This window comes from Ranitomeya imitator, chromosome 9, assembly GCF_032444005.1.
Source record: "Ranitomeya imitator isolate aRanImi1 chromosome 9, aRanImi1.pri, whole genome shotgun sequence".
Taxonomy (NCBI): Eukaryota; Metazoa; Chordata; class Amphibia; order Anura; family Dendrobatidae; genus Ranitomeya; species Ranitomeya imitator.
The window spans coordinates 10,220,833-10,248,781 of record NC_091290.1 but is presented as its reverse complement, the minus strand read 5'-3'; the positions used below and the strand labels follow the sequence as shown (position 1 = coordinate 10,248,781).

The 27,949-nt window shown below is 44.1% G+C and overlaps 1 protein-coding gene across 3 annotated transcripts in view; it reads right to left on the bottom strand.

Moving 5' to 3' along the window:
• NADSYN1 (NAD synthetase 1) overlaps positions 1–17,377 on the bottom strand; it is a 48,292-nt gene extending 30,915 nt beyond the window's left edge. For 2 of the 3 annotated variants that reach the window (XM_069740163.1, XM_069740165.1), the window contains exons 1-6: positions 17,224–17,377; positions 15,230–15,290; positions 12,543–12,659; positions 11,875–11,928; positions 11,106–11,195; positions 10,430–10,481 (exon numbers count right to left, since the gene is read on the bottom strand). In XM_069740163.1, the coding sequence (XP_069596264.1) occupies positions 10,430–10,481; positions 11,106–11,195; positions 11,875–11,928; positions 12,543–12,659; positions 15,230–15,290; positions 17,224–17,308 (459 nt within the window). In that variant the 5' untranslated portion in view covers positions 17,309–17,377. The remainder of the gene's footprint in view (positions 1–10,429; positions 10,482–11,105; positions 11,196–11,874; positions 11,929–12,542; positions 12,660–15,229; positions 15,291–17,223) is intronic. The other variant, XM_069740164.1, reaches the window with a different exon arrangement.
• Positions 17,378–27,949: the final 10,572 nt, after the last annotated feature.

The window sequence follows — 27,949 nt, the reverse complement described above, 5'->3', positions numbered from 1 at the left end:
CAAACTTTGCATCAGCAGACGCATTAGGGGGATGCTCATGCTTATTATGGCGTTGTCTGCACTAACCAGCCGTGTGCATTCCTCAAAACACTGAAGGACTTGACACATGTCTTGAATCTTCGACCACTGCACACCTGACAACTCCATGTCTGCCATCCTACTGCCTGCCCGTGTATGTGTATCCTCCCACAAAAACATAACAGCCCGCCTCTGTTCACACAGTCTCTGAAGCATGTGCAGTGTTGAGTTCCACCTTGTTGCAACGTCTATGATTAGGCGATGCTGGGGAAGGTTCAAAGAACGCTGATAGGTCTGCATACGGCTGGAGTGTACGGGCGAACGGCGGATATGTGAGCAAAGTCCACGCACTTTGAGGAGCAGGTCGGATAACCCCGGATAACTTTTCAGGAAGCACTGCACCACCAGGTTTAAGGTGTGAGCCAGGCAAGGAATGTGTTTCAGTTGGGAAAGGGAGATGGCAGCCATGAAATTCCTTCCGTTATCACTCACTACCTTGCCTGCCTCAAGATCTACAGTGCCCAGCCACAACTGCGTTTCTTTCTGCAAGAACTCGGACAGAACTTCCGCGGTGTGTCTGTTGTCGCCCAAACACTTCATAGCCAATACAGCCTGCTGACGTTTGCCAGTAGCTGCCCCATAATGGGAGACCTGGTGTGCAACAGTGGCAGCTGCGGATGGAGTGGTTGTGCGACTGCGGTCTGTGGACGAGCTCTCGCTTCTGCAGGAGGACGAAGAGGAGGAGGTGCGAACGGCTACAGCCAATTGTTTCCTAGACCGTGGGCTAGGCCGAACTGTCCCAAACTTGCTGTCCCCTGTGGACCCTGCATCCACCACATTTACCCAGTGTGCCGTGATGGACACGTAACGTCCCTGGCCATGCCTACTGGTCCATGCATCTGTTGTCAGGTGCACCTTTGTGCTCACAGATTGCCTGAGTGCATGGACGATGCGCTCTTTAACATGCTGGTGGAGGGCTGGGATGGCTTTTCTGGAAAAAAAGTGTCGACTGGGTAGCTCGTAGCGTGGTACAGCGTAGTCCATCAGGGCTTTGAAAGCTTCGCTTTCAACTAACCGGTAGGGCATCATCTCTAACGAGATTAGTCTAGCTATGTGTGCGTTCAAACCCTGTGTACGCGGATGCGAGGCTAAGTACTTCCTTTTTCTAACCATAGTCTCATGTAGGGTGAGCTGGACTGGAGAGCTGGAGATCGTGGAACTAGCGGGGGTGCCGGTGGACATGGCAGACTGAGAGACGGTGGGAGATGGTATTGTTGCCACCGGTGCCCTAGATGCAGTGTTTCCTACTACGAAACTGGTGATTCCCTGACCCTGACTGCTTTGGCCTGGCAAAGAAACCTGCACAGATACTGCAGGTGGTGCGGAAAATGGTGGCCCTACACTGCCGGAAGGGATGTTGCGTTGCTGACTAGCTTCATTGGCCGAGGGTGCTACAACCTTAAGGGACGTTTGGTAGTTAGTCCAGGCTTGCAAATGCATGGTGGTTAAATGTCTATGCATGCAACTTGTATTGAGACTTTTCAGATTCTGTCCTCTGCTTAAGGTAGTTGAACATTTTTGACAGATGACTTTGCGCTGATCAATTGGATGTTGTTTAAAAAAATGCCAGACTGCACTCTTTCTAGCATCGGATACCTTTTCAGGCATTGCAGACTGAGCTTTAACCGGATGGCCACGCTGTCCTCCAACAGGTTTTGGCTTTGCCACGCGTTTTGGGCAAGATACGGGCCCGGCAGATGGAACCTGTTGCGATGTTGATGCCTGCTGCGGCCCCTCCTCCTCCGCTTCAGAACTGCTGCCGCCTGCACCCTGTTCCCCCAATGGCTGCCAATCGGGGTCAAGAACTGGGTCATCTATTACCTCTTCTTGTAGCTCGTGTGCAACTTCGTCTGTGTCACCGTGTCGGTCGGTGGTATAGCGTTCGTGATGGGGCAACATAGTCTCATCAGGGTCTGATTCTTGATCAGCACCCTGCGAGGGCAATGTTGTGGTCTGAGTCAAAGGACCAGCATAGTAGTCTGGCTGTGGCTGTGCATCAGTGCACTCCATGTCAGATTCAACTTGTAATGGGCATGGACTGTTAACTGCTTCACTTTCTAAGCCAGGGACGGTATGTGTAAAGAGCTCCATGGAGTAACCCGTTGTGTCGCCTGCTGCATTCTTCTCTGTTGTTGTTTTTGCTGAAGAGGACAAGGAAGCGACTTGTCCCTGACCGTGAACATCCACTAACGACGCGCTGCTTTGACATTTACCAGTTTCACGAGAGGAGGCAAAAGAGCTAGAGGCTGAGTCAGCAAGATAAGACAAAACTTGCTCTTGCTGCTCCGGCTTTAAAAGCGGTTTTCCTACTCCCAGAAAAGGGAGCGTTCGAGGCCTTGTGTAGCCAGACGACGAACCTGGCTCCACAGCTCTAGACTTAGGTGCAATATTTTTTTTCCCACGACCAGCTGATGCTCCACCACTACCACTACCCTCATTACCAGCTGACAATGAACGCCCCCGGCCACGACCTCTTCCACCATACTTCCTCATTGTTTTAAAAACATAAACAAACTAACGGTATTTGTTGCTGTCACACAAATTACACGGTGAGCTATAACTTCAGTATGATTTAGCTACCCCTTTACAGGTGAGTGAGACCACAACGAAAATCAGGCACAATGTTACACACTCTGTTGTTGGTGGCAACAAATGAGAGAGATGCCACACACGCAGGACTGTCACTGAAGCACAAATGTAAATATTAATCTCCCACTGATTTGATTTTTTTTTTTTTTTTAAGGGAGACTTTAGGAAAAAAAAATAATAGAATAAAATGATTTTTTCAGGAAGAATTTAGAAACCAAATAAAATAAAATGATTTTTTCAGGGAGAATTTAGAAAACAAATAAAACAAAAAAAGGCTTTCTATGGCCCACTGAGTGAGAGATGACGCACACAGGAGTCAGGAGTGGCACACAAGCCCAGAGGCCAATATTTATCTCCCACTGATTGATGTAGTGATTTTTTCAGGTAGATTTTGGAACCCAAATCAAGCTAAAAAAAAATAATAGGCTTTCTATGGCCCACAATTGGAGAGAGAGAGAGAGATGGCACACCCAGGAGTCAAGACTGGCACACAAGCAGAAAGGGCAATATTAATCTCCCACTGATTTGTTTTGTTTTTTCTTTCAGGGAGACTTTAGGAAAAAAAAAATAGAATAAAATGATTTTTTCAGGAAGAATTTAGAAACCAAATAAAATAAAATGATTTTTTCAGGGAGAATTTAGAAACCAAATAAAACAAAAAAAGGCTTTCTATGGCCCACTGAGTGAGAGATGACGCACACAGGAGTCAGGAGTGGCACACAAGCCCAGAGGCCAATATTTATCTCCCACTGATTGATGTAGTGATTTTTTCAGGTAGATTTTGGAACCCAAATCAAGCTAAAAAAATAATAGGCTTTCTATGGCCCACAATTGGAGAGAGAGAGAGATGGCACACCCAGGAGTCAAGACTGGCACACAAGCAGAAAGGGCAATATTAATCTCCCACTGATTTGTTTTTTTTTTTTTTTTTTCAGGGAGACTTTAGGAAAAAAAAAAATAGAATAAAATGATTTTTTCAGGAAGAATTTAGAAACCAAAGAAAATAAAATGATTTTTTCAGGGAGAATTTAGAAAACAAATAAAACAAAAAAAGGCTTTCTATGGCCCACTGAGTGAGAGATGACGCACACAGGAGTCAGGAGTGGCACACAAGCCCAGAGGCCAATATTTATCTCCCACTGATTGATGTAGTGATTTTTTCAGGTATATTTTGGAACCCAAATCAAGCTAAAAAAAATAATAGGCTTTCTATGGCCCACAATTGGAGAGAGAGAGAGAGATGGCACACCCAGGAGTCAAGACTGGCACACAAGCAGAAAGGGCAATATTAATCTCCCACTGATTTGTTTTTTTTTTTCAGGGAGACTTTAGGAAAAAAAAAATAGAATAAAATGATTTTTTCAGGAAGAATTTAGAAACCAAATAAAATAAAATTATTTTTTCAGGGAGAATTTAGAAAACAAATAAAACAAAAAAAGGCTTTCTATGGCCCACTGAGTGAGAGATGACGCACACAGGAGTCAGGAGTGGCACACAAGCCCAGAGGCCAATATTTATCTCCCACTTTTTTTTTTTGTTCCAGGGAAAATTTATAAACCCAATAAAAAAAAATAATAAATAGGCTTTCTATGGCCCACTATCTGAGAGACAGAGAGAGATGGCACGCTTAGGACTGGCACACAAGCCCAAAGGCCAATATTAATCTCCCTTTTTTTTTTAAGGGAGAATTTATAAAACCAAAAAAAAAAAAATAAATAGGCTTTCTATGGCCCACTATTTGTGAGAGAGATGGCACGCTCAGGACTGGCACACAAGCCCAGAGGCCAATATTAACCCCTTTCTGCCATTAGACGTACTATTGCGTCCATGTGGGGTGGGCTTTACTTCCCAAGGACGCAATAGTACGTCATATGCGATCGGCAGCGCTCACGGGGGGAGCGCCGCCGATCGCGGCCGGGTGTCAGCTGTTTATCGCAGCTGACATCCGGCACTATGTGCCAGGAGCGGTCACGGACCGCCCCCGGCACATTAACCCCCGGCACACCGCGATCAAAGATGATCGCGATGTGCCGGCGGTACAGGGAAGCACCGCGCAGGGAGGGGGCTCCCTGCGGGCTTCCCTGAGCCCCCCGCAGCAACGCGATGTGATCGCGTTGCTGCGAGGGTCTCACCTCCCTCCCTGCTCCCTCCAGCCCCGGATCCAAGATGGCCGCGGATCCGGGTCCTGCAGGGAGGGAGGTGGCTTCACAGAGCCTGCTCAGAGCAGGCACTGTGAAGCAGCCTGCACTCCTATCAGATCAGTGATCTGACAGAGTGCTGTGCAAACTGTCAGATCACTGATCTGTGATGTCCCCCCCTGGGACAAAGTAAAAAAGTAAAAAAAAAAAATTTCAAATGTGTAAAAAAAAATAAAAAAAAATATTCCAAAATAATGAAAAAAAAATAAAAATATTATTCCCATAAATACATTTCTTTATCTAAATAAAAAAAAACAATAAAAGTACACATATTTAGTATCGCCGCGTCCGTAACGGCCCGACCTATAAAACTGGCCCACTAGTTAACCCCTTCAGTAAACACCGTAAGAAAAAAAAAAAAAAAACGAGGCAAAAAACAACGCTTTATTATCATACCGCCGAACAAAAAGTGGAATAACACGCGATCAAAAAGACAGATATAACTAACCATGGTACCGCTGAAAACGTCATCTTGTCCCGCAAAAAACGAGCCGCCATACAGCATCATCAGCAAAAAAATAAAAAAGTTATAGTCCTGAGAATAAAGCGATGCAAAAATAATTATTTTTTCTATAAAATAGTTTTTATCGTATAAAAGCGCCAAAACATAAAAAAATGATATAAATGAGGTGTCGCTGTAATCGTACTGACCCGAAGAATAAAACTGCTTCATCAATTTTACCAAACGCGGAACGGTATAAACGCCTCCCCCAAAAGAAATTCATGAATAGCTGGTTTTTGGTCATTCTGCCTCACAAAAATCGGAATAAAAAGCGATCAAAAAATGTCACGTGCCCGAAAATGTTACCAATAAAAACATCAACTCGTCCCGCAAAAACCAAGACCTCACATGACTCTGTGGACCAGAATATAGAAAAATTATAGCTCTCAAAATGTGGTAACGCAAAAAATATTTTTTGCAATAAAAAGCGTCTTTCAGTGTGTGACGGCTGCCAATCATAAAAATCCGCTAAAAAACCCGCTATAAAAGTAAATCAAACCCCCCTTCATCACCCCCTTAGTTAGGGAAAAATTAAAAAAATGTATTTATTTCCATTTTCCCATTAGGGCTAGGGTTAGAGTTAGGGCTAGGGTTAGGGCTAGGGTTAGGGCTAGGGTTAGGGTTAGGGCTAGGGTTAGGGCTAGGGTTAGGGTTAGGGCTAGGGTTAGGGCTAGGGTTAGGGCTAGGGTTAGGGCTAGGGTTAGGGTTAGGGCTAGGGTTAGGGCTAGGGTTAGGGCTAGGGTTAGGATTAGGGTTAGGGCTAGGGTTAGGGCTAGGGCTACAGTTTGGGTTGGGGCTAAAGTTACAGTTAGGGTTTAGATTACATTTACGGTTGGGAATAGGGTTGGGATTAGGGTTAGGGGTGTGTCAGGGTTAGAGGTGTGGTTAGGGTTACTGTTGGGATTAGGGTTAGGGATGTGTTTGGATTAGGGTTTCAGTTATAATTGGGGGGTTTCCACTGTTTAGGCACATCAGGGGCTCTCCAAACGCGACATGGCGTCCGATCTCAATTCCAGCCAATTCTGCGTTGAAAAAGTAAAACAGTGCTTCTTCCCTTCCGAGCTCTCCCGTGTGCCCAAACAGGGGTTTACCCCAACATATGGGGTATCAGCGTACTCAGGACAAATAGGACAACAACTTTTGGGGTCCAATTTCTCCTGCTACCCTTGGGAAAATACAAAACTCGGGGCTAAAACATATTTTTTGTGGGAAAAAAAAAGATTTTTTATTTTCACGGCTCTGCGTTATAAACTGTAGTGAAACACTTGGGGGTTCAAAGTTCTCACAACACATCTAGATTAGTTCCCTGGGGGGTCTAGTTTCCAATATGGGGTCACTTGTGGGGGGTTTCTACTGTTTAGGTACATTAGGGGTTCTGCAAACGCAATGTGACGTCTGCAGACCATTCCATCTAAGTCTGCATTCCAAATGGCGCTCCTTCTCTTCCGAGCTCTGCCATGCGCTCAAACGTTGGTTTCCCCCAACATACGGGGTATCAGCGTACTCAGGACAAATTGGACAACAACTTTTGGGGTCGAATTTCTCCTCTTACCCTCGGGAAAATACAAAACTGGGGGCTAAAAAATAATTTTGGGGGGAAAGATTTTTTTTTTTAATTTTCACGGCTCTGCGTTACAAACTGTAGTGAAACACTTGGGGGTTCAAAGCTATCACAACACATCTAGATGAGTTCCTTAGGGGGTCTAGTTTCCAAAATGGTGTCACTTGTGGGAGGTTTCTACTGTTTAGGTACATTAGGGGCTCTGCAAATGCAATGTGACACCTGCAGACCATTCCATCTAAGTCCTCATTCCAAATGGAGCTCCTTCCCTTCCGAGCCCTCCCATGCGCCCAAACAGTGGTTCCCCCCCACATATGGGGTATCAGCGCACTCAGGACAAATTGGACAACAAATTGTGGGGTCGAATTTCTCCTTTTACCCTCGGGAAAATACAAAACTGGGGGCTAAAAAATAATTTTTGTGGGAAAAAATTTTTGTTTTATTTTTACGGCTCTCCATTATAAACTTCTGTGAAGCCCTTGGTGGGTCAAAGCGCTCAGCACACATCTAGATAAGTTCCTAAGGGGGTCTACTTTCCAAAATGGTGTCACTTGTGGGGGGTTTCTACTGTTTAGGTACATTAGGGGCTCTGCAAACGCAATGTGACACCTGCAGACCATTCCATCTAAGTCTGCATTCAAATGGCACTCCTTCCCTTCTGAGCCCTCCCATGTGCCGAAACAGTGGTTCCCCCCACATATGGTGTATCATCGCACTCAGGACAAATTGGGCAACAAATTTTGGGGTCCAATTTCTCCTGTTACCCTCAGGAAAATACAAAACTGGGGGCTAAAAAAATAATTTTTGTGGGAAAAAAATTTTGTTTTATTTTTACGGCTCTGCATTATAAACTTCTGTGAAGCACTTGGTGGGTCAAAGTGCTCACCACACCTCTAGATAAGTTCCTTAGGGGGTCTACTTTCCAAAATGGTGTCATTTGTGGGGGGTTTCAATGTTTAGGCACATCAGTGGCTCTTCAAACGCAACATGGCGTCCCATCTCAATTCCTGTCAATTTTGCTTTGAAAAGTCAAACGGCGCTCCTTCCCTTCCGAGCTCTCCCATCCACCCAAACAGTGGTTTACCCCCACATATGGGGTATCCGCGTACTCAGGACAAATTGTACAACAACTTTTGGGGTCCAATTTCTTCTCTTACCCTTGGGAAAATAAAAAATTGGGGGCAAAAAGATAATTTTTGTGAAAAAATATGATTTTTTATTTTTACGGTTCTGCATTATAAACTTCTGTGAAGCACTTGTTGGGTCAAAGTGCTCACCACACCTCTAGATAAGTTCCTTAGGGGGTCTACTTTCCAAAATGGTGTCACTTGTGGGGGGTTTCAATGTTTAGCCACATCAGGGGCTCTCCAAACGAAACATGGCGTCCCATCTCAATTCCAGTCAATTTTGCATTGAAAAGTCAAATGGCGCTCCTTCGCTTCCGAGCTCTGCCATGCGCCCAAACAGTGGTTTACCCCCACATGTGGGGTATTGGCATACTCAGGACAAATTGTACAACAATGTTTGGGGTCCATTTTCTCCTGTTACCCTTGGTAAAATAAAACAAATTGGAGCTGAATTACATTTTTTGTGAAAAAAAGTTAAATGTTCATTTTTATTTAAACATTCAAAAAATTCCTGTGAAGCACCAGAAGGGTTAATAAACTTCTTGAATATGGTTTTGAGCACCTTGAGGGGTGTAGTTTTTAGAATGGTGTCACACTTGGGTATTTTCTATCATATAGACCCCTCAAAATGACTTCAAATGAGATGTGGTCCCTAAAATAAAATGGTGTTGTAGAAATGAGAAATTGCTGGTCAACTTTTAACCCTTATAACTCCCTAACAAAAAAAAATTTTGGTTCCAAAATTGTGCTGATGTAAAGTAGATATGTGGGAAATGTTACTTATTAAGTATTTTGTGTGACATATCTCTGTGATTTAATTGCATAAAAATTCAAAGTTGGAAAATTGCGAAATTTTCATAATTTTCGCCAAATTTCCGTTTTTTTCACAAATAAACGCAGGTACTATCAAATAATTTTTACCATTGTCATGAAGTACAATATGTCACGAGAAAACAATGTCAGAATCACCAGGATCCATTGAAGCGTTCCAGAGTTATAACCTCATAAAGGGACAGTGGTCAGAATTGTAAAAATTGGCCCGGTCATTAACGTGCAAACCACCCTTGGGGGTAAAGGGGTTAATCTCCCACTTTTTTTTTTTTTTTCCAGGGAAAATTTATAAACCCAATAAAAAAAATAAAAAATAAATAGGCTTTCTATGGCCCACTATCTGAGAAAGAGAGATGGCACGCTTAGGACTGGCACACAAGCCCAAAGGCCAATATTAATCTCCCACTGATTGATTTATTGATTTTTTCAGGTAGAATTTAGAACCCAAATAAAGCAAAAAAAAAAAAAAAAAAGGGCTTTCTATGGCCCACTGAGTGAGTGATGATGCACACAGGAGTCAGGAGTGGCACACAAGCCCTGAGGCCAATATTTTTCTCCCACTGATTGATGTAGTGATTTTTTCAGGTAGATTTTAGAACCAAAATCAAGCAAAAAAATAAATAGGCTTTCTATGGCCCACTGAGTGAGAGATGGCACACACAGGGATGGCACTCTAGCAGAAATGTCAATCTTAATCTCCCACAAAAAAAAAAAAAAAAAACAGGGAGTGTCCTTCAATTACTATCTCCCTGCAGTAATCTCAGCCAGGTATGGCAGGCAGCAATAAGGAGTGGACTGATGCACAAATTAAATAAAAAGTGTGGACAAACCAAAAAGATAGCTGTGCAGAAAGGAAGGAACAAGAGGATTTGTGCTTTGAAAAAAGCAGTTGGTTTGCACAGCGGCGTACACACAGCAATGCAGCTATCAGGGAGCCTTCTAGGGCAGCCCAATGAGCTACAGCGCTGAGGGGAATAAAAAAAAAAAATGTAGCTTCCACTGTCCCTGCACACCGAAGGTGGTGTTGGGCAGTGGAAATCGCTACAGCACAAGCGGTTTTGTGGTTAATGGACCCTGCCTAACGCTATCCCTGCTTCTGACGAAGCGGCAGCAACCTCTCCCTAAGCTCAGATCAGCAGCAGTAAGATGGCGGTCGGTGGGAACGCCCCTTTATAGCCCCTGTGACGCCGCAGACAGCAAGCCAATCACTGCAATGCCCTTCTCTAAGATGGTGGGGACCAGGACCTATGTCATCACGCTGCCCACACTCTGCGTTTACCTTCATTGGCTGAGAAATGGCGCTTTTCGCGTCATTGAAACGCGACTTTGGCGCGAAAGTCGCGTACCGCATGGCCGACCCCGCACAGGGGTCGGATCGGGTTTCATGAAACCCGACTTTGCCAAAAGTCGGCGACTTTTGAAAATGAACGACCCGTTTCGCTCAACCCTAGTAATGAACCCGTTTAGTTACAAATCGATTTGCTCATCTGTAGCCAAGAAAAGCTGTGTAATAATGGTGGCCGGAAGGAAATAGAAGTCAGACCTGTCCTGTGATCTTCTGGATAGTTCTGGGAAGAAAGTGATCCTCAATTTCTCTAAAAGGCAAGAAACGGGTGTGAGTCCAGTTGTACGTTACATGTAGTCTGTGCTCACATCAAGAAAGTTACTAGAAAAGGCTTTTTAAAGTGGCGTCCACACCCTATAACGTGATATCTTATCTCTATGACATGCCATTACTTTACAATTGTTGGGGTCCGACCTCCAGGACCACCACTGACCCTGAGAACGAAGCTGCAGTTCTCTGTGCAGCCAGGTGGCTGAGAGCGCTGCGGTACAGGATAGTGGCAGAGCTGCACCAGATCTATCGCCCCTTCATTGACAAAGCGGAGGGGGTCCTATAGGTCCAACAATCATAACGTTATGGAAAGTCTAGGGGTATGTTCCCGCGGTCAGTAATCGGCAGCGCTTTCGATGCAGCACATGTCCGCCCCATCCAAAGTGCTGCCGGCTTTTGAACGCAGGTAATTCCGCATATGTTCATTGAACAATGCGGAATCACCGCGCCCAATATATTGCACGGGTGATATTTATCTGGCAGAGACTGAGCGTCTCCTCAAGATAAATAGACATGTTGCAGTCTGGAAGGATGCGCCACATGTCCGTCTCCGCAGGGAAGCAGGTGCACACATAGTGGAGATAACATGGCTGTCGGGCTTTACCTTGACTTATTCCACGGTGTGAACCAGCGCAGCTCCCTGTAATTCCCAGCATTAGCCAACACCATTTTTGGTCGAATTAAAAGTATTTTCCTGGAAAACATGCAAGAAATTCAGTAGAAAGTCAAGCGGGTCAGGGCTCTGTCTCTCTACAAGATTTGGGGCTGAGTCTTTTCCCCGCCCGCTACAGAAAGAGGGGACGGGTCTTTTTCCCGCTACAGAAAGAGGGGGCGGATTTTTGCCCCGTTTCAGAAAGAGGGGCGGGTCTTTTTCCAGCTACAAGAGGGGGTAGGTCTTTTTCTCGCTACAGGAAGAGGGGGGAAGGTCTTTTTTCTGCTACAGGAAGAGGGAGTAGATCTTCCTCTTTCTTATTCTGCTCTCCTGGCAGTCAAACTGCATACAGGTATAAGAGAGAGACAGGGCTTTCAGGTCATAGCAAACAAGTCAGTAGACAACGCCAGGAGCAAAGCATGCTGGGAACGGAGACAAAGGAAGTTCCAGCTCCTATAGTGCTGGTAGACTGCTAAGGAAGAGAAACCACCCACTGCAAAGGAGTGGAAGGCAAGTTACATAATACGAAAATCGGGACTGTTCCTGGACATATTAGACTGATAAGTGCACGAAAAGTTGTTTCTACAAGTATCAGACCTACGCAGTGACGTGACACCGAAATAAATCCCATTTTAGATTCAATAACGTGACCTTCATAAAAATGCAGGATTTCTAATTTCCATTTATTATTACTGGCAAATGTAATGGTAAAGAGCTTTACCTGTTGAGGAATATGACTCTGCAGTTATAACGCACGTTTTTGTGCATCACCGGCCTGTAATAAACAGGAAACATTCACGGTATGATACGCAGATTACACACGTATAACGCTTTATATAAAGCCAGTGTTCCCCCACATACATTATCCGACATTCTTAGTATAGGGTCTCCTATAAGTGTTAGGACGCAGTAAGTGAGGCTAGCCATTAGTATGGCATCTTTTACCTTATCCACAGGATTAACAATAAATTGCTGGGGATTTGATCGCTGAGACCCCACTGATCATGAGAGTGGGGGTCCCAAAATCACTTGTGTGAATGAAGCAGTAGTGAGCATGTGCGACCACCCTCTCCTATACAAAGTAAACACAGCGGTGGTCGCACATGCTCAGTACCGCTCCATTCACCACGGGGACATTGGGACCCCATTCTCTGGTTTGGTGGGACATTTCAGCAGCTGGACCCCCAGCGGTCACAAGTTTATCACAGATCTTGTGTATATGGGGATAAATGTTGGCTATGAGACAAGCCCATCAAAAAGTAACTATCATTTTAACCCTGAATGTCAGGGGTGGGTGTATGGAATGAGCTCCTTCATTCACCAGTGACGTCGCGTCCAGACCCCCCTAGTGCGGATTTCTGACCTCGGCATTAAATCCTTCATACTCACATGCCCACATCGCAGATGATATCAGCGGTCACCGGAGACTCCAGGAGTTTGGCCAGAACTTGAAACGAATGCAATATCGTATCAGACTCAAAAAAATGATCCGAGCAGCCATATCCACTGTAGGAAAGAAAGAATATTCGAAATATATTATCCCCAGGCACCCAGGGGAGTATAAAAGGGTGTCAGCCACTGTACCAGATGATCAGATTTCTCTGTCCTAGTTTTTCATTATGAGTTTTTAGAATGAAGTTGGGCCAGCGATCAAGTGATTGCTGCAGGTCCAGCCTTCTAGAAGCTGCCGATGGCTGTACATTTCCCCCACAGTGACCTCTACTGGGGACATATAGTATTACGTGCCAGATATTTAAATGTACACCAATCGGCCAGAACATGTGAAGAGAATAACATCCATTATCTCATCACATTGCGCCTGTCAGGGGTGAGATATTAGGCAGCAAGTGAACAGTTAATTTCTAAAGTAGTTATTTTGGAAGCAGAAAAATTTGGATGTACGGATGTGAGCAAAATGAAAAAAGCTAAACTTTTATAAATAGTAAGCTCCAAAACAATAAGCCTTGTGGGGTGTGCTCAGTATATGGCGGCCCTTATGGGGTGTTCCTGGTATACGGCGGGCCTTGTGGGGTGTGCCCGGTATACAGCGGGCCTTGTGGGGTGTGCCCAGTACATGGCGGGCCTTGTGGGGTGTGCCTGGTGTATGACGGGCCTTGTGGGGCGTGCCTGGTCAACGACGGGCCTTGTGGGATGTGCCTGGTATACGGCGGGTCTTGTAGGGTGTTGCCAGTATACGGCGGGCCATGTGGGGTGTGCCCGGTATACGGCGGGCCATGTGGGGTGTGCCCGGTATACGGCGGGCATTGTGGAGTGTGCCCGGTATACGGCGGGCCATGTGGGGTGTGCCCGGTATACGGCAGGTCTTGTGGGGTGTTCCCTGTATACTGCGGGTCTTGTGGGAAGTTCCCTGTATACTGCGGGTCTTGTGGGAAGTTCCCTGTATATGGCGGGTTTTGTGGGGTCTTCCCAATATACGACGGGTCTTGTGGGGTATTCCCTATATATGGCGGGTTTTGTGGGGTGTTCCCAATATACGACGGGTCTTTTGGGGTGTGCCCGGTAAACAGCAGGTCTTGTGGGGTGTTCATATACAGCAGGTCTTGCTGGGTTTTCCCAGTATACGGCGGGTCTTGTGGGATGTTCCCAGTATACGGCAGGTCTTGCTGGGTTTTTCCAGCATATGGCGGGTCTTGTTGGATGTTCCCAGTATACGGCAGTTCTTGCTGGGTTTTCCCAGTATACGGCAGGTCTTGCTGGGTTTTCCCAGTATACAGCGGGTGTTGTGGGATGTTCCCAGTATACGGCAGGTCTTGCTGGGTTTTCCCAGTATACAGCGGGTGTTGTGGGATGTTCCCAGTATACGGCAGGTCTTGCTGGGTTTTCCCAGTATACAGCGGGTGTTGTGGGATGTTTCCAGTATACGGCGGGTCTTGCTGGGTTTTCCCAGTATACAGCGGGTGTTGTGGGATGTTCCCAGTATACGGCAGGTCTTGCTGGGTTTTACCAGTATACGGCGGGTGTTGTGGGATGTTCCCAGTATACGGCAGGTCTTGCTGGGTTTTTCCAGCATATGGCGGGTCTTGTTGGATGTTCCCAGTATACGGCAGGTCTTGCTGGGATTTCCCAGTATACAGTGGGTCTTGTGGGATGTTCCCAGTATACGGCAGGTCTTGCTGGGTTTTTCCAGCATATGGCGGGTCTTGTGGGATGTTCCCAGTATACGGCGGGTCTTGTGGGATGTTCCCAGTATACGGCGGGTCTTGCTGGGTTTTCCCAGTATACGGCGGGTCTTGTGGGATGTTCCCAGTATACGGCGGGTCTTGCTGGGTTTTCCCAGTATACGGCGGGTCTTGAGGGATGTGCTGAAGAGACAAGTCCAATCCATGGAGGCCACAACGAGCAAGAAACAGGATATAAAGGATCTGCTGCAGATGTCTTCTGCCGTCAAAACTTACACAGAGCAGCACAAGGGAAAAAAACACAACAAATGTAGTTTTAATGTTATGGTGGATTAGTGTACCAATACCTGGGCAAACAGGTCCATAATGCACAGGCTCCTGAGCTCGGGGCCACCGCTCTGTTTAGTAGGGTTTTTTGTAACCGTGGTTACACAATGCTATACGTCCATATACTGAACCTTCAACCTATAACCGCACAGGTTTATGTATTTAGCTGAAGGGACTGAATTTTACGCTCAAGGTACAAACTTCCCTCAGAGTCCCTCCTCCACCCCCGACATTAAACAGGACTATACATTTCGGATGCACTGTCACCACAGATAATGTCCTCCGATTCCGCTGCCTTTGTATGTTATGAGAGCGACGACAACATGGCCGCCCCAGAGGCTCGGAGGGTGCCGTGGAAAGTCTGACCAGTTCCTCCCTCGCTTTTTCATTGAGGAGGACGGTGTTGTGTCCATTCCACAACAGATGGCAGGCGGGGGAGGGTGGTCCAGACTCTTGTCTCCGTGGCGGACATTTTGGGAAAGAAGAAAGTAGAGCACCGTTTTGATAGACAAAACGGAGAACATTATGTAAAAGTGACTTCACATCAGAAACGTATAGTCACATTTAATGTTGGGGGTGGAGAGTCACTTTAATTACCAAAAAACTCACCAGATTTCAAGCTCCGGCCCCAGACGATACCGCGCTCCCTTCTCTTTTGCAATCTTAATACCTGAAACATAGAAAAATAAATGTCCTAATTATAAAAGGGACTGAACCAGTACAGCAATGGCCAGACTCGGGGGCAGGCTTTTTCACACACACTAGGCCTCAGTGTCTCTGTTGCCCATAGCAATCAATCAGAACTCAGGTTTCATTTTCTAAACTGCTCTGGTAAAATGTGAGCTGCGCTGTGATTGGTTGCTGGGTTACAAGCACCAAAAAAGCTTAAAAAGAAAAGTGTATGAAGGAGGCCTCGGACGGGGTTATTGAGGAAATGCTGCGGCATTTCTGCACATTTTACTCTATGGCATGTGAATTGGGGCCTAAACTTGTAGCATAAACCTAAGGCCTCTTTTAGATTTTTTATTTTTTTTTTACCATAAAAAAAAGGGAGTGTTTGTTTTTTGGAGCTGATTTTCAACCATTTTTGGTCTGCGTGTTCATTTTTCGCCACCAGTATAAAGTCCATTTTCTTGCATATAAAAAAAAAATATATATATACATAGTATGTTGCCAAGCGTCTCCTACCCATTACAGACATGAACAGAAATCGAATGTTTCCATTTTCTTTTAATGGACTTTTGGGGCCCGGGTCATTATTGCATTTATGCCTTTTTATTTTTGTTCAGCTTTTAGTGTTTTTTTTTTGCCTGATTTTCATTTGCGCCTTATTCTTATTTTATTTTGTGCCTTTTTTAAAATTTCATATGCATTCTTTATTATGCATTGTTGACGGGATTTGGGGATTCTGGATATTTTTGGCTTAATTATCAATTGTGACTCTTTAAAATGTGGCAAATGTTCTCCAATCGAATTTTTTTGTGCGAAATATGCATCACTTTGGCAGAACATACAACTTTTTTGCTACAAAAAAAAGGTTGAAAAAGAATAAAAGCAAAAAAGGTCATTTTTGAGTTTGGGCAAAATTCATGAACCTATGTGCGCCATTGTGAAGAATTTGGTGGGGGAAAAAAAAGATACGAGGCAAAAAAAAAGGTCGCTTAAAAAGAAAACTGCAAATTATAAATCCTGCCCATACTCTGAACAAACACCCTTTGAGTATCTAAGGCAGGGTCCCTTTACATTTTTAATAGGGAGTGGGGAGGTCCAGAAGTGGTGATAATGGGATCATTTGGAGCCTTCACAGCAATTCAAAACCCCCATACTCATGAGATGGGAGCCAACCGCACTCCCCGATTTCGGCAGACTGGCCAACCATCAGAAGTATATGGGGGTCTCACGACTTTGTCAGAAAAAGGACTGGACAGTGGGAACTTCAGCGCCTGATACTATTGTTTCCAGAGGATCTAAGCCTTCTTCTCTCTCCCCTTTGTTAACACATAAATAATAGGCCGAGCACTCACATGTATGGTTGGTGGGGGTTGTTCGGTGAGATAACGTTTTGCCAAATATGAACGTGCTCCTTTAATTTTTTTTTTTGCTTAGTTTTTGTTTTCCTTAGTGGAGGGGTCTTCCAGTAGGAATGAGAGACGCTATTCCATGGGAGTGACAGGTTGATTTTACTAGGGAACTTCTGCGGAAAAGGGTTCAATTTGAATCAGAACCGGAACTATCACATTAAATATACACAGTATATATATTCTTTATTTTTATATAGTGCTAACGTATTCCGCAGCGCTTTACAGTTTATATAATGGTATATATATATATATATATATATTTTGCTGATTTTTTTTTTATTTTATCACTTTCCTTTTGTAACAAAAAAAAAGTTTTCTAATAAACTTTTTTTTTTTTTCTTATATTATTTTTCTTCTACAATAAAAAAAAAATTATGCTTCAGTGTTGCTTTTTTGCTTCTTATGTCATGCATAAATATGTAATACCACATTGTATCAAATATTTCCTATAGTACAGTAATACAGAAGATTGTATCACCCACAAGCAGCCAGTGCTGCCCACTGATCCTGACTGTCACTTACTCTGTAAGATCCTATGGAGATTCCCTTCAAAGTCCAGAGCCCATTGGTTTAGGGAGCAGGTGGCCAGTGTGACCTTCCTGCCCATGGTCAGTGCCAGGCTGTGCAGACTGTGCCTCCTGGGTGCCAGCAGCTCCAGCAGCAGCACTTCCTGCTCAGCCTGCCTCCTCCCTGCAGCTGCACATCACTTCCTGCCTCACACTCAGCTGCAAACAGCAAAACTACCTCAGCTTTCCAGCTGGTGTGGCACTACAACTCCCAGCATGCTGAGCTGTCATTAGTCCACATTAGTCAGTGAGCCACACATTGGGGGTCTGAGATCAGAGCTGCACTGCGACTTTAACCCCTTCATTTCTGCACGTTTGCTTTTTCCTCCCCTTTTTGCAAGTCATCACTATTTTTGGAGGGCTTGTTTTCGCTCAGCACGATATAGTTTTGAATGACGCCTTTCACTTTACCATATAAAATACTGAAAAAAGTATAATTAACGGCGATACTAAACGTATACTTTGTATATTTTATTAAAAAAAAAAATCAAAACATAAAAAGTTGTTTTTGTGTCTCCATTTTGTAAGATCTGTAATTTTGTTATTTTTCCCTGGATGGAGCTGTATGGGGGGGCTTGTTATTCGCTCATAAAATATTAGTTTTATTGATACCATTTTGGGACATGTATAACATTTTTTTTTTTTTAACTCGTTTATTGATTTCAGGAAAGATCATACACATTTTGCTCGTATTCATCATTTTCCATTAATTACAGGAAATTACCATACATAGCCATGTATAAGATATTATAAAGATAATAAATTGTGCATGTTGATCATTAATGCCTTATTTTAAACTTTAACTGTAACTACATTAACTTCTAATAAAGTCTTTAATACAAACGTAGCGCCGCTTACAAAGAATAGTTCTAAATACATCCCGCTCTGTTGGTAAATAATGTCTAGAGAGTCATACACCCTTTTCTTATGCGTATACTGAGTCCTTTTAACTTATACAGTGTGACAGGATGAATTCCATCTTCCCCATATCTTCTCAAATTTAGTTGGACAACCCCTATTCTGATAAAGCGTCCGCTCATACGGAATAATTGAATTTATTAAGTCAACCCATGCTCTAAGAGATGGACCAGAGCCTCCCATCCAACGCAGCGCCAACACCTTTCGTGCCATGAACAGTGACTCCCTCAGGAATATTCCTGTGTGGTGATCCCAAGCCTCCGCCTCCCATACTCCAAACAAACATACCAGTGGCTCAAGTGGAACAGGGATCGACACCAAAGATGTCAATAGTACCGTCACCTCTCTCCAATATTGAAAAATAACAGGACACTTCCATATCATATGGATAAAATCTGCGTCACTAGAGTGACATCTCAAGCAGTCTGATGAATGAAGACGGCCCATTTTAAAAAGACGAGTCGGGGTCAAATAAGATTGATAGATTATATACAATTGGATCATCTTATTATTGATTGACGGGGAGACCTTAGTTGGAGATTCCAAGATTTCATCCCATTCTTCTCCTAGTGTATCTGGAAGAAGTCTCCCCCATTTTCCCTTAATTGAATCTATAGCAGATACTTCGCCTATGGATATCAGGTAGGTGTATAAAGAGGAAATGAGTCCCTGAGGGCCCTGTGAATTAAGAATTCCTATTAACGGCAGAGTTGAAATAGCTCGACCCGCACCCGTATTTCGTACATGTGATTGGAAGGCAGATCTTAGTTGCAGGTAGCGGAAAAATTGAGACTTCGGTATATTATGAGTATTTTGTAATTGTTCAAAAGAAACAAAAACCCCCTGGCTATGTATATTGCTCACCGTAAGGACACCACACGATATCCAAAATTCAGTAGATGGGTGGCCCAATAATCCCGGAAAGTAACCATTATTCCATAACGGCATTTCGGCTGCTATATCTACATATTGTGTCACTTTTTTAATTTGTCTCCATACTGATCGTGCCAGGCGGAGCAAAGGAAGCAAACGAGGGACAGCAATTTTCTCCATCTCTAAAAAACCCATCGGGCAATCAACTTTAGCTGAATGTAATATATGGCTTTCAGAGTTGGGGAGAGACCTCCCGGGCATCCACTCACTTATCATTTTGGCCTGTCCAGCAAGGTAATACAGATAGAAGTCCGGCAAAGCCGCCCCGCCTCCCCGCTTAGGTCTCTGCAGGGTGGATAATTTAAGTTTAGGCCTAGCCTTCCCCCATGTGAAGGATGTAGTAAGGGAGTTTAGGGTTGCAAAGAAAGATTTAGGTATTGAAACGGCACTATGTTGAAAACAATAGCTCAATTTTGGGAGTAAAATCATTTTGATCAGGTTAATACGACCAGCCACCGATAGCGGGAGCTTATCCCAGGTAGCATATTTAAATTTAACCACGTCAATTAGTGGATATATATTGAGATGTAGATCAAGGTGACTGCGCTGAGTCATATGCATCCCAAGATACCTAAAATTGGAGACAATGGGCAATAGCGAGAGGGTTTCAAGGCTTGGCATTGGGGTATGGGAGAGAGGCATCAAAGCAGACTTATCCCAGTTTATATATAGGCCAGAAAACTTGCTAAATTTATCAATCATCGTTATTACTTTTGGTAATGTATCCTCCGTCTGGTCCATAAACACCACCATATCATCAGCATATAGACCTATAGTGTCCACCCGATCAGCAATATGTATCCCTTTAATATCTACAGAAGACCTCATCCGTATTGCCAAGGCTTCTATTGCCAAGGCAAATAAGGCTGGGGAGAGAGGGCATCCCTGGCGAGTTCCCCTATGCAAAGAAAATGGCGCAGACACAGAGCCGTTTACCACCATTCGCGCCCCAGGCTTCGCATATAGTGTACCTATCCCTCTCAGAAATTTATTCCCAAACCCATATTTCCGTAGACATGCAATTAAAAAAGACCACTCAAGGGAATCAAAAGCCTTGGCTGCGTCCAGCGAAGCCAATGCCCACTTATTGTCTGGTTCTAGTGTACTATATTGAATAACCGATTGCACCCGTCCGATATTAATAGAGGTATTTTTCCCGGGCATAAAACCAGTTTGATCTGGGTGTATGAGATCCAATATGATCGTATTCAGTCTGGTAGCTAGAATTTTCGTAAAAATCTTATAGTCAACATTCACCAAAGAAATTGGTCTATATGATCCACAATCCAGAGGATCCTTCCCTTCCTTCCTGAGCACGACAATATTAGCATCATAAAATGTTTCAGGTACAGATTCACCCTCCCATATTCCCCTAAGTACCTTTAGCAATATAGGTGCTAATTTATCACGGTATTTCCTGTAAAATTCAATGGGGAACCCATCAGGTCCCGGGGCCTTCCCAGTAGCCATATCCGCTATTGCATGTTCTACCTCTTCCAGGGTGAATTCAGCCTCCATAAGGGCTCGTTGAGATGGGCTTAGTAAGGGGAATGTTATATCTGATAGATAATCCAAGCATTCATCAATATCAAAACCACTTTTAGATTTGTATAGTGAAATGTAGTAATCGTAAAAGCTCTGAAGTATTTTATCAGTAGAGGATACCAACGAGCCATCAGACGCTCGGATCTGCAATATTGTGTTGGAGGTGTTATGTTGGCGCACCAAAAAGGCCAGGAGTGTACTGGCTTGATTGCCTAGCTCAAAATAGGACTGCCGAGTGAAAAATAGTTTGCGTTTTGACTTAGCGTCTGCATGCTGGGTATATAGTCTCTGGGAAGTAAGCCATTCAATTCTATTGCTGCTGGACTGATTAGCTATATAAGTGGCCTCTGAGTCTTTTAATCTTTGCTCTATCTCCTCATCCTCCCTCGCCGTTACCCTCTTGATGTAGGAAATAGTTGAGGACAAGCATCCTCTCAGGTATGCCTTCAGGGTATCCCAAAATAGACCAGAGTTTTGGAGTTCCGAATGTGTTAGAGTAAAATCATTCAACTGATCAACCGTCCTATCACTAGAGTCTATCAATTTCAACCAGAAGGGATTCAGTTTCCAGAACCCATTACTATTATCGGATTTCTCATATTTAAGTTTAAGAATAATTGGACTATGGTCTGAGATCCCCCGATTACCATGTTCAATGCTATCCACCCGTGATGCCAACTTACGGAGGATTGACACATTGGCAGGAGGAGGATTATAGATGCACAACAACACATACTCTCGTGAATTAATAAATGCATGCACAAAAACGAAGCGGCCCTCTGGATCACGTCTCGCCTCCCTGGCCTCCCACCTGACCTCCTTGTGTATCAGTAGAGAAACCCCTCTAGAGTAGCTAGTGTGGAATGTGTGCAAGGACCATTGTACCCACGGTTTCTGCATACATCGAACTGTGTCCCTTGTTAAATGTGTCTCTATTAGTGCCACAACATGAGGGTGATATTTTTTTATCTGCGAGAATACCTTAATTTTCTTTCGTGGGGTCTTTATACCTCGTATGTTCCAGGTCATACATATAATTTCAGCCCCCATGTTCACTCTTAAAGGGAAAGTGAATGCATATCATTACTATTCGGGTGTAGTTCAGCGGCATCGCACAGAGCAAAGAGTCAGCATTAGCGGCAACCATACCTAGTAAACAATCAAATCTAATACATAAAACCAAACTGAACAAAACTTGAACAATAGGGGAGTATATTTCCATACTCCCACAGTCAAATTGAAAAAGGGATACCCTCACTGGATTCAGTGTCCGGTATTGTTGACATTCCCTGCACCCAAACAGAGAGCTCTATCTATACTGCCATTAGTCAGGGAGTCCAGGTTAGGAGTTCTCCGCATTCGACCCCACACGGGACCGCAGCCACTCGATCGCCTCCGCTGGGTCTGTGAAAAATAAGGAGCCCTTATAAACAATACGGAGCCGGGCCGGATAAAGCATAGAGTAGACGATGTTCCTCTCTCTAAGTTGCTTCTTGACATCCATAAATCGTGCCCGCTGCTTTTGAAGCTCCATGGAAAAATCTGGAAAGATCGATATGGTAGCATTATCGAATTTAATGAGGCCCTTCTGTCGCGCCAAGCAAAGGATGGTGTCTCTGTCTCTACAATTAAGGAGACGCGCCAGAAAGGGTCGCGGAGGGGCTCCAGGAGGGAGAGGTCTCGTCGGGACCCTATGGGCCCTCTCCACCGAAAATGTCGAGGAGAATCCATCTCCCAATGTAGACTTAAGCCATTCCTCCAGAAATTGCTCAGGCTGCTGGCCCTCTGACCGCTCCGGGAGACCTATGATACGGATATTATTGCGGCGCAGTCTATTTTCTAAGTCTAAGAAATAGGAAAAACCCAATGTGGCTAAACAAAGAAGTTAGACAGGCAATTAACAGTAAAAAGAAAGCATTTGCACTACTAAAGCAGGATGGCACCATTGAAGCTCTAAAAAACTATAGGGAGAAAAATACTTTATCTAAAAAACTAATTAAAGCTGCCAAAAAGGAAACAGAGAAGCACATTGCTAAGGAGAGTAAAACTAATCCCAAACTGTTCTTCAACTATATCAATAGTAAAAGAATAAAAACTGAAAATGTAGGCCCCTTAAAAAATAGTGAGGAAAGAATGGTTGTAGATGACGAGGAAAAAGCTAACATATTAAACACCTTCTTCTCCACGGTATTCACGGTGGAAAATGAAATGCTAGGTGAAATCCCAAGAAACAATGAAAACCCTATATTAAGGGTCACCAATCTAACCCAAGAAGAGGTGCGAAACCGGCTAAATAAGATTAAAATAGATAAATCTCCGGGTCCGGATGGCATACACCCACGAGTACTAAGAGAACTAAGTAATGTAATAGATAAACCATTATTTCTTATTTTTAGTGACTCTATAGCGACAGGGTCTGTTCCGCAGGACTGGCGCATAGCAAATGTGGTGCCAATATTCAAAAAGGGCTCTAAAAGTGAACCTGGAAATTATAGGCCAGTAAGTCTAACCTCTATTGTTGGTAAAATATTTGAAGGGTTTCTGAGGGATGTTATTCTGGATTATCTCAATGAGAATAACTGTTTAACTCCATATCAGCATGGGTTTATGAGAAATCGCTCCTGTCAAACCAATCTAATCAGTTTTTATGAAGAGGTAAGCTATAGGCTGGACCACGGTGAGTCATTGGACGTGGTATATCTCGATTTTTCCAAAGCGTTTGATACCGTGCCGCACAAGAGGTTGGTACACAAAATGAGAATGCTTGGTCTGGGGGAAAATGTGTGTAAATGGGTTAGTAACTGGCTTAGTGATAGAAAGCAGAGGGTGGTTATAAATGGTATAGTCTCTAACTGGGTCGCTGTGACCAGTGGGGTACCGCAGGGGTCAGTATTGGGACCTGTTCTCTTCAACATATTCATTAATGATCTGGTAGAAGGTTTACACAGTAAAATATCGATATTTGCAGATGATACAAAACTATGTAAAGCAGTTAATACAAGAGAAGAAAGTATTCTGCTACAGATGGATCTGGATAAGTTGGAAACTTGGGCTGAAAGGTGGCAGATGAGGTTTAACAATGATAAATGTAAGGTTATACACATGGGAAGAGGGAATCAATATCACCATTACACACTGAACGGGAAACCACTGGGTAAATCTGACAGGGAGAAGGACTTGGGGATCCTAGTTAATGATAAACTTACCTGGAGCAGCCAGTGCCAGGCAGCAGCTGCCAAGGCAAACAGGATCATGGGGTGCATTAAAAGAGGTCTGGATACACATGATGAGAGCATTATACTGCCTCTGTACAAATCCCTAGTTAGACCGCACATGGAGTACTGTGTCCAGTTTTGGGCACCGGTGCTCAGGAAGGATATAATGGAACTAGAGAGAGTACAAAGGAGGGCAACAAAATTAATAAAGGGGATGGGAGAACTACAATACCCAGATAGATTAGCGAAATTAGGATTATTTAGTCTAGAAAAAAGACGACTGAGGGGCGATCTAATAACCATGTATAAGTATATAAGGGGACAATACAAATATCTTGCTGAGGATCTGTTTATACCAAGGAAGGTGACAGGCACAAGGGGGCATTCTTTGCGTCTGGAGGAGAGAAGGTTTTTCCACCAACATAGAAGAGGATTCTTTACTGTTAGGGCAGTGAGAATCTGGAATTGCTTGCCTGAGGAGGTGGTGATGGCGAACTCAGTCGAGGGGTTCAAGAGAGGCCTGGATGTCTTCCTGGAGCAGAACAATATTGTATCATACAATTATTAGGTTCTGTAGAAGGACGTAGATCTGGGTATTTATTATGATGGAATATAGGCTGAACTGGATGGACAAATGTCTTTTTTCGGCCTTACTAACTATGTTACTATGTTACTATGTCTGCCTTTTGCTTCCAGGCATTCACGGATCCAGCAGCTTTATTCAGTGTAGCTTCCATAGGGGTGATAGTGTCCTCTATATGAGACACCCTCGTTTCAACCTCTGAGATGCGCCCTCTCATAGCCTGCATGTCATGTCTCAGGCGCCCCACCTCAGTATGTACATCCTCTATTTTCTCTGTGAGAGATGATCTAGTGAGAGATATAGCTTGCATCAACTGCTCTGATGCCTGTTTAAGAGTCAGTTCATCCTCTCCTCTCTCCTCATTACCATCAGAGGGGCGACCTTTACGCTGAGATGGTGCGGGGTTATTTCTAAGATTGCGCACATTATCAGGAGGATCATCCTTGGCATATTTTTTAAATTTTTCAGCAGCTGCAGCTCCTCTAGGGTGCTGCATGATGAGTGTTCACAAGAAGATTATGCAAAGCGACCTCAGGTGCAATTATGGGGAAGCTCAAAGTCACTTGTAACACGCAGGCCGTGTAATTTCACAGTTACCCCTGGGGAAGCAGCTAAAAAGGGGTTAATCCCTGTAGTATTATGGCACTGGTAGGGAAAATGTCCACCCGACAGGGGGGCGCAGGTCCCACTTTTTCAGGGCACACACTGTACCACCCCTACTTCTTCAGGCGCCCATTCACCGCCCAGCGCCGCTGATGTGGTTAAAAGCGCAACTCCCTATCTGCCAGGGTGTGCGCTATATTAATGGCCGCTGCCCCAGGCACTTTCCGGCACCTGTCAGTCCTCACCGCTTCTGCCTGCAAGCTTCCCGCCTCTCTCTCCAGCAACATTCACTGCCGCTACTTCTGAGATGAGAGGAACCCAACAGAGAGCAGCGCTGTGATTCATGCGCCCTCCCTGCTCCCACATGCAGGTGTCCCGCCGCTCTCACCAGCGCGGCCAGCCGCCGCCGCCTCCGGGATGACAGGGGGGCTCAGCTCCAGTAGTTGGCAGCACCGCGTCCTGTGCTCCCTGGCGCGTGCTCAGAAAATGGCCGCCGTCACCTGCGGGGATCTCCTGCCCGCTCCGGTTCCCGCGGCTCCCGACTCCACGGAGCTCTGCAGCGGTCTCCCAGAAGATCCAGGGGACTCTCTGGTATGTAGGGCTCAGGTTTGGGTTGTTACCGCTCGGTCCCACTCAGTATTTATGGCAGATATGTCTCAGGATGTACGGAGCTCTCCTAAGATGCTTCCGTCTTCTTCGGCTACATAGCCACGCCCCCCATGTATAACATTTTGATCGCTTTTTATTGCATAGTTTTAGTGGAATTGTTACAATTTTTTTAAAAAAATGGCAATCGTGACATTTATATTTTTTTCTTGTTTCAGATTTCGCTGTATGGGATATTTATACCGTATATTTTATTTGTTTGGGCAATGAAGTTAGTGTCAATACCAAATATGTTATTTTTATACTTTTTACATTTTGCTATTCTGGTTTGAGGAAAATGGAAGGTGGGTGACATCAACTTTTATATCATGACGTAAATATGTATATATATATATATATATACACACAGTACAGACCAAAAGTTTGGACACGCCTTCTCATTTAAAGATTTTTAAATTGTACATTCACACTGAAGGCATCAAAACTATGAATTAACACATGTGGAATTATAGACTTAACAAAAAAAGTGTGAAACAACTGAAATTATGTAATAATAATAATAATAATAATAATTATTATTATTTATGTCTTATATTCTAGATTTTTCAAAGTAGCCACCTTTTGCTTTGATGACTGCTTTGCACACTCTTGGCATTCTCTTGATGAGCTTCAAGAGGTAGTCACCAGAAATGGTCTTCCAACAATCTTGAAGGAGTTCCCAGAGATGCTTAGCACTTGTTGGCCCTTTTGCCTTCACTCTGCGGTCCAGCTCACCCCAAACCATCTCGATTGGGTTCAGGTCTGGTGACTGTGGAGGCCAGGTCATCTGGCGTAGCCCCCCCATCACTCTCCTTCTTGGTCAAATAGCCCTTACACAGCCTGGAGGTGTTTGGGGTCATTGTTCTGTTGAAAAATAAATGATGGTCCAACTAAAGGCAAACCGGATGGAATAGCACATGCCGCTGCAAGATGCTGTGGTAGCCATGCTGGTTCAGTATGTCTTCAATTTTGAATAAATCCCCAACAGTGTCACCAGCAAAGCCCCTCACACCATCACACCTCCTCCTCCATGCTTCACGGTGGGAACCAGGCATGTAGAGTCCATCCGTTCACCTTTTCTGCGTCGCACAAAGACACGGTGGTTGGAACCAAAGATCTTAAATTTGGACTCATCAGACCAAAGCACAGATTTCCACTGGTCTAATGTCCATTCCTTGTGTTCTTTAGCCCAGACAAGTCTCTTCTGCTTGTTGCCTGTCCTTAGCAGTGGTTTCCTAGCAGCTATTTTACCATGATGGCCGCTGCACAAAGTCTCCTCTTAACAGTTGTTGTAGAGATGTGTCTGCTGCTAGAACTCTGTGTGGCATTGACCTGGTCTCTAATCTGAGCTGCTGTTTACCTGCGATTTCTGAGGCTGGTGACTCGGATAAACTTATCTTCAGAAGCAGAGGTGACTCTTGGTCTTCCTTTCCTGGGGCGGTCCTCATGTGAGCCAGTTTCTTGATGGTTTTTGTCACTGCACTTGGGGACACTTTCGAAGGTTGCCCAATTTTTCTGACTGACTGACCTTCAATTCTTAAAGTAATGATGGCCACTCCTTTTTCTTTACTTAGCTGCTTTTTTCTTGCCATAATACAAATTCTAACAGTCTATTCAGTAGGACTATCAGCTGTGTATCCTCCAGACTTCTGCTCAACATAACTGATGGTCCCAACACCACTTATAAGGCAAGAAATCCCACTTATTAAACCTGATAGGGCACACCTGTGAAGTGAAAACCATTCCCGGTGACTACCTCTTGAAGCTCATCAAGAGAATGCCAAGAGTGTGCAAAGCAGTCATCAAAGCAAAAGGTGGCTACTTTGAAGAACCTAGAATATAAGACATACTTTCAGTTGTTTCACACTTTTTTGTTAAGTATATAATTCCACATGTGTGAATTCATAGTTTTGATGCCTTCAGTGTGAAATTACAATTTTCATAGTCATGAAAATACAGAAAAATCTTTAAATGAGAAGGTGTGTCCAAACTTTTGGTCTGTACTGTATATATTTATTTTATTTATTTTGTAATTTTTTCTTACACTTTTAATTAGTCCCTCTTAGGGGACTTAAACCTATACAATACTATAAATAATGTAATATTGCGGTGCATTGTAAAATTACTGGACTCCAGTAAAGACTGAGGTCCAGCCACAAGATGCATAAGGATAATATGGAAGCCTTCATGATACCTCCCGGGCTGCTATTACAACCCATCACTTCAGGATCACACGTGTG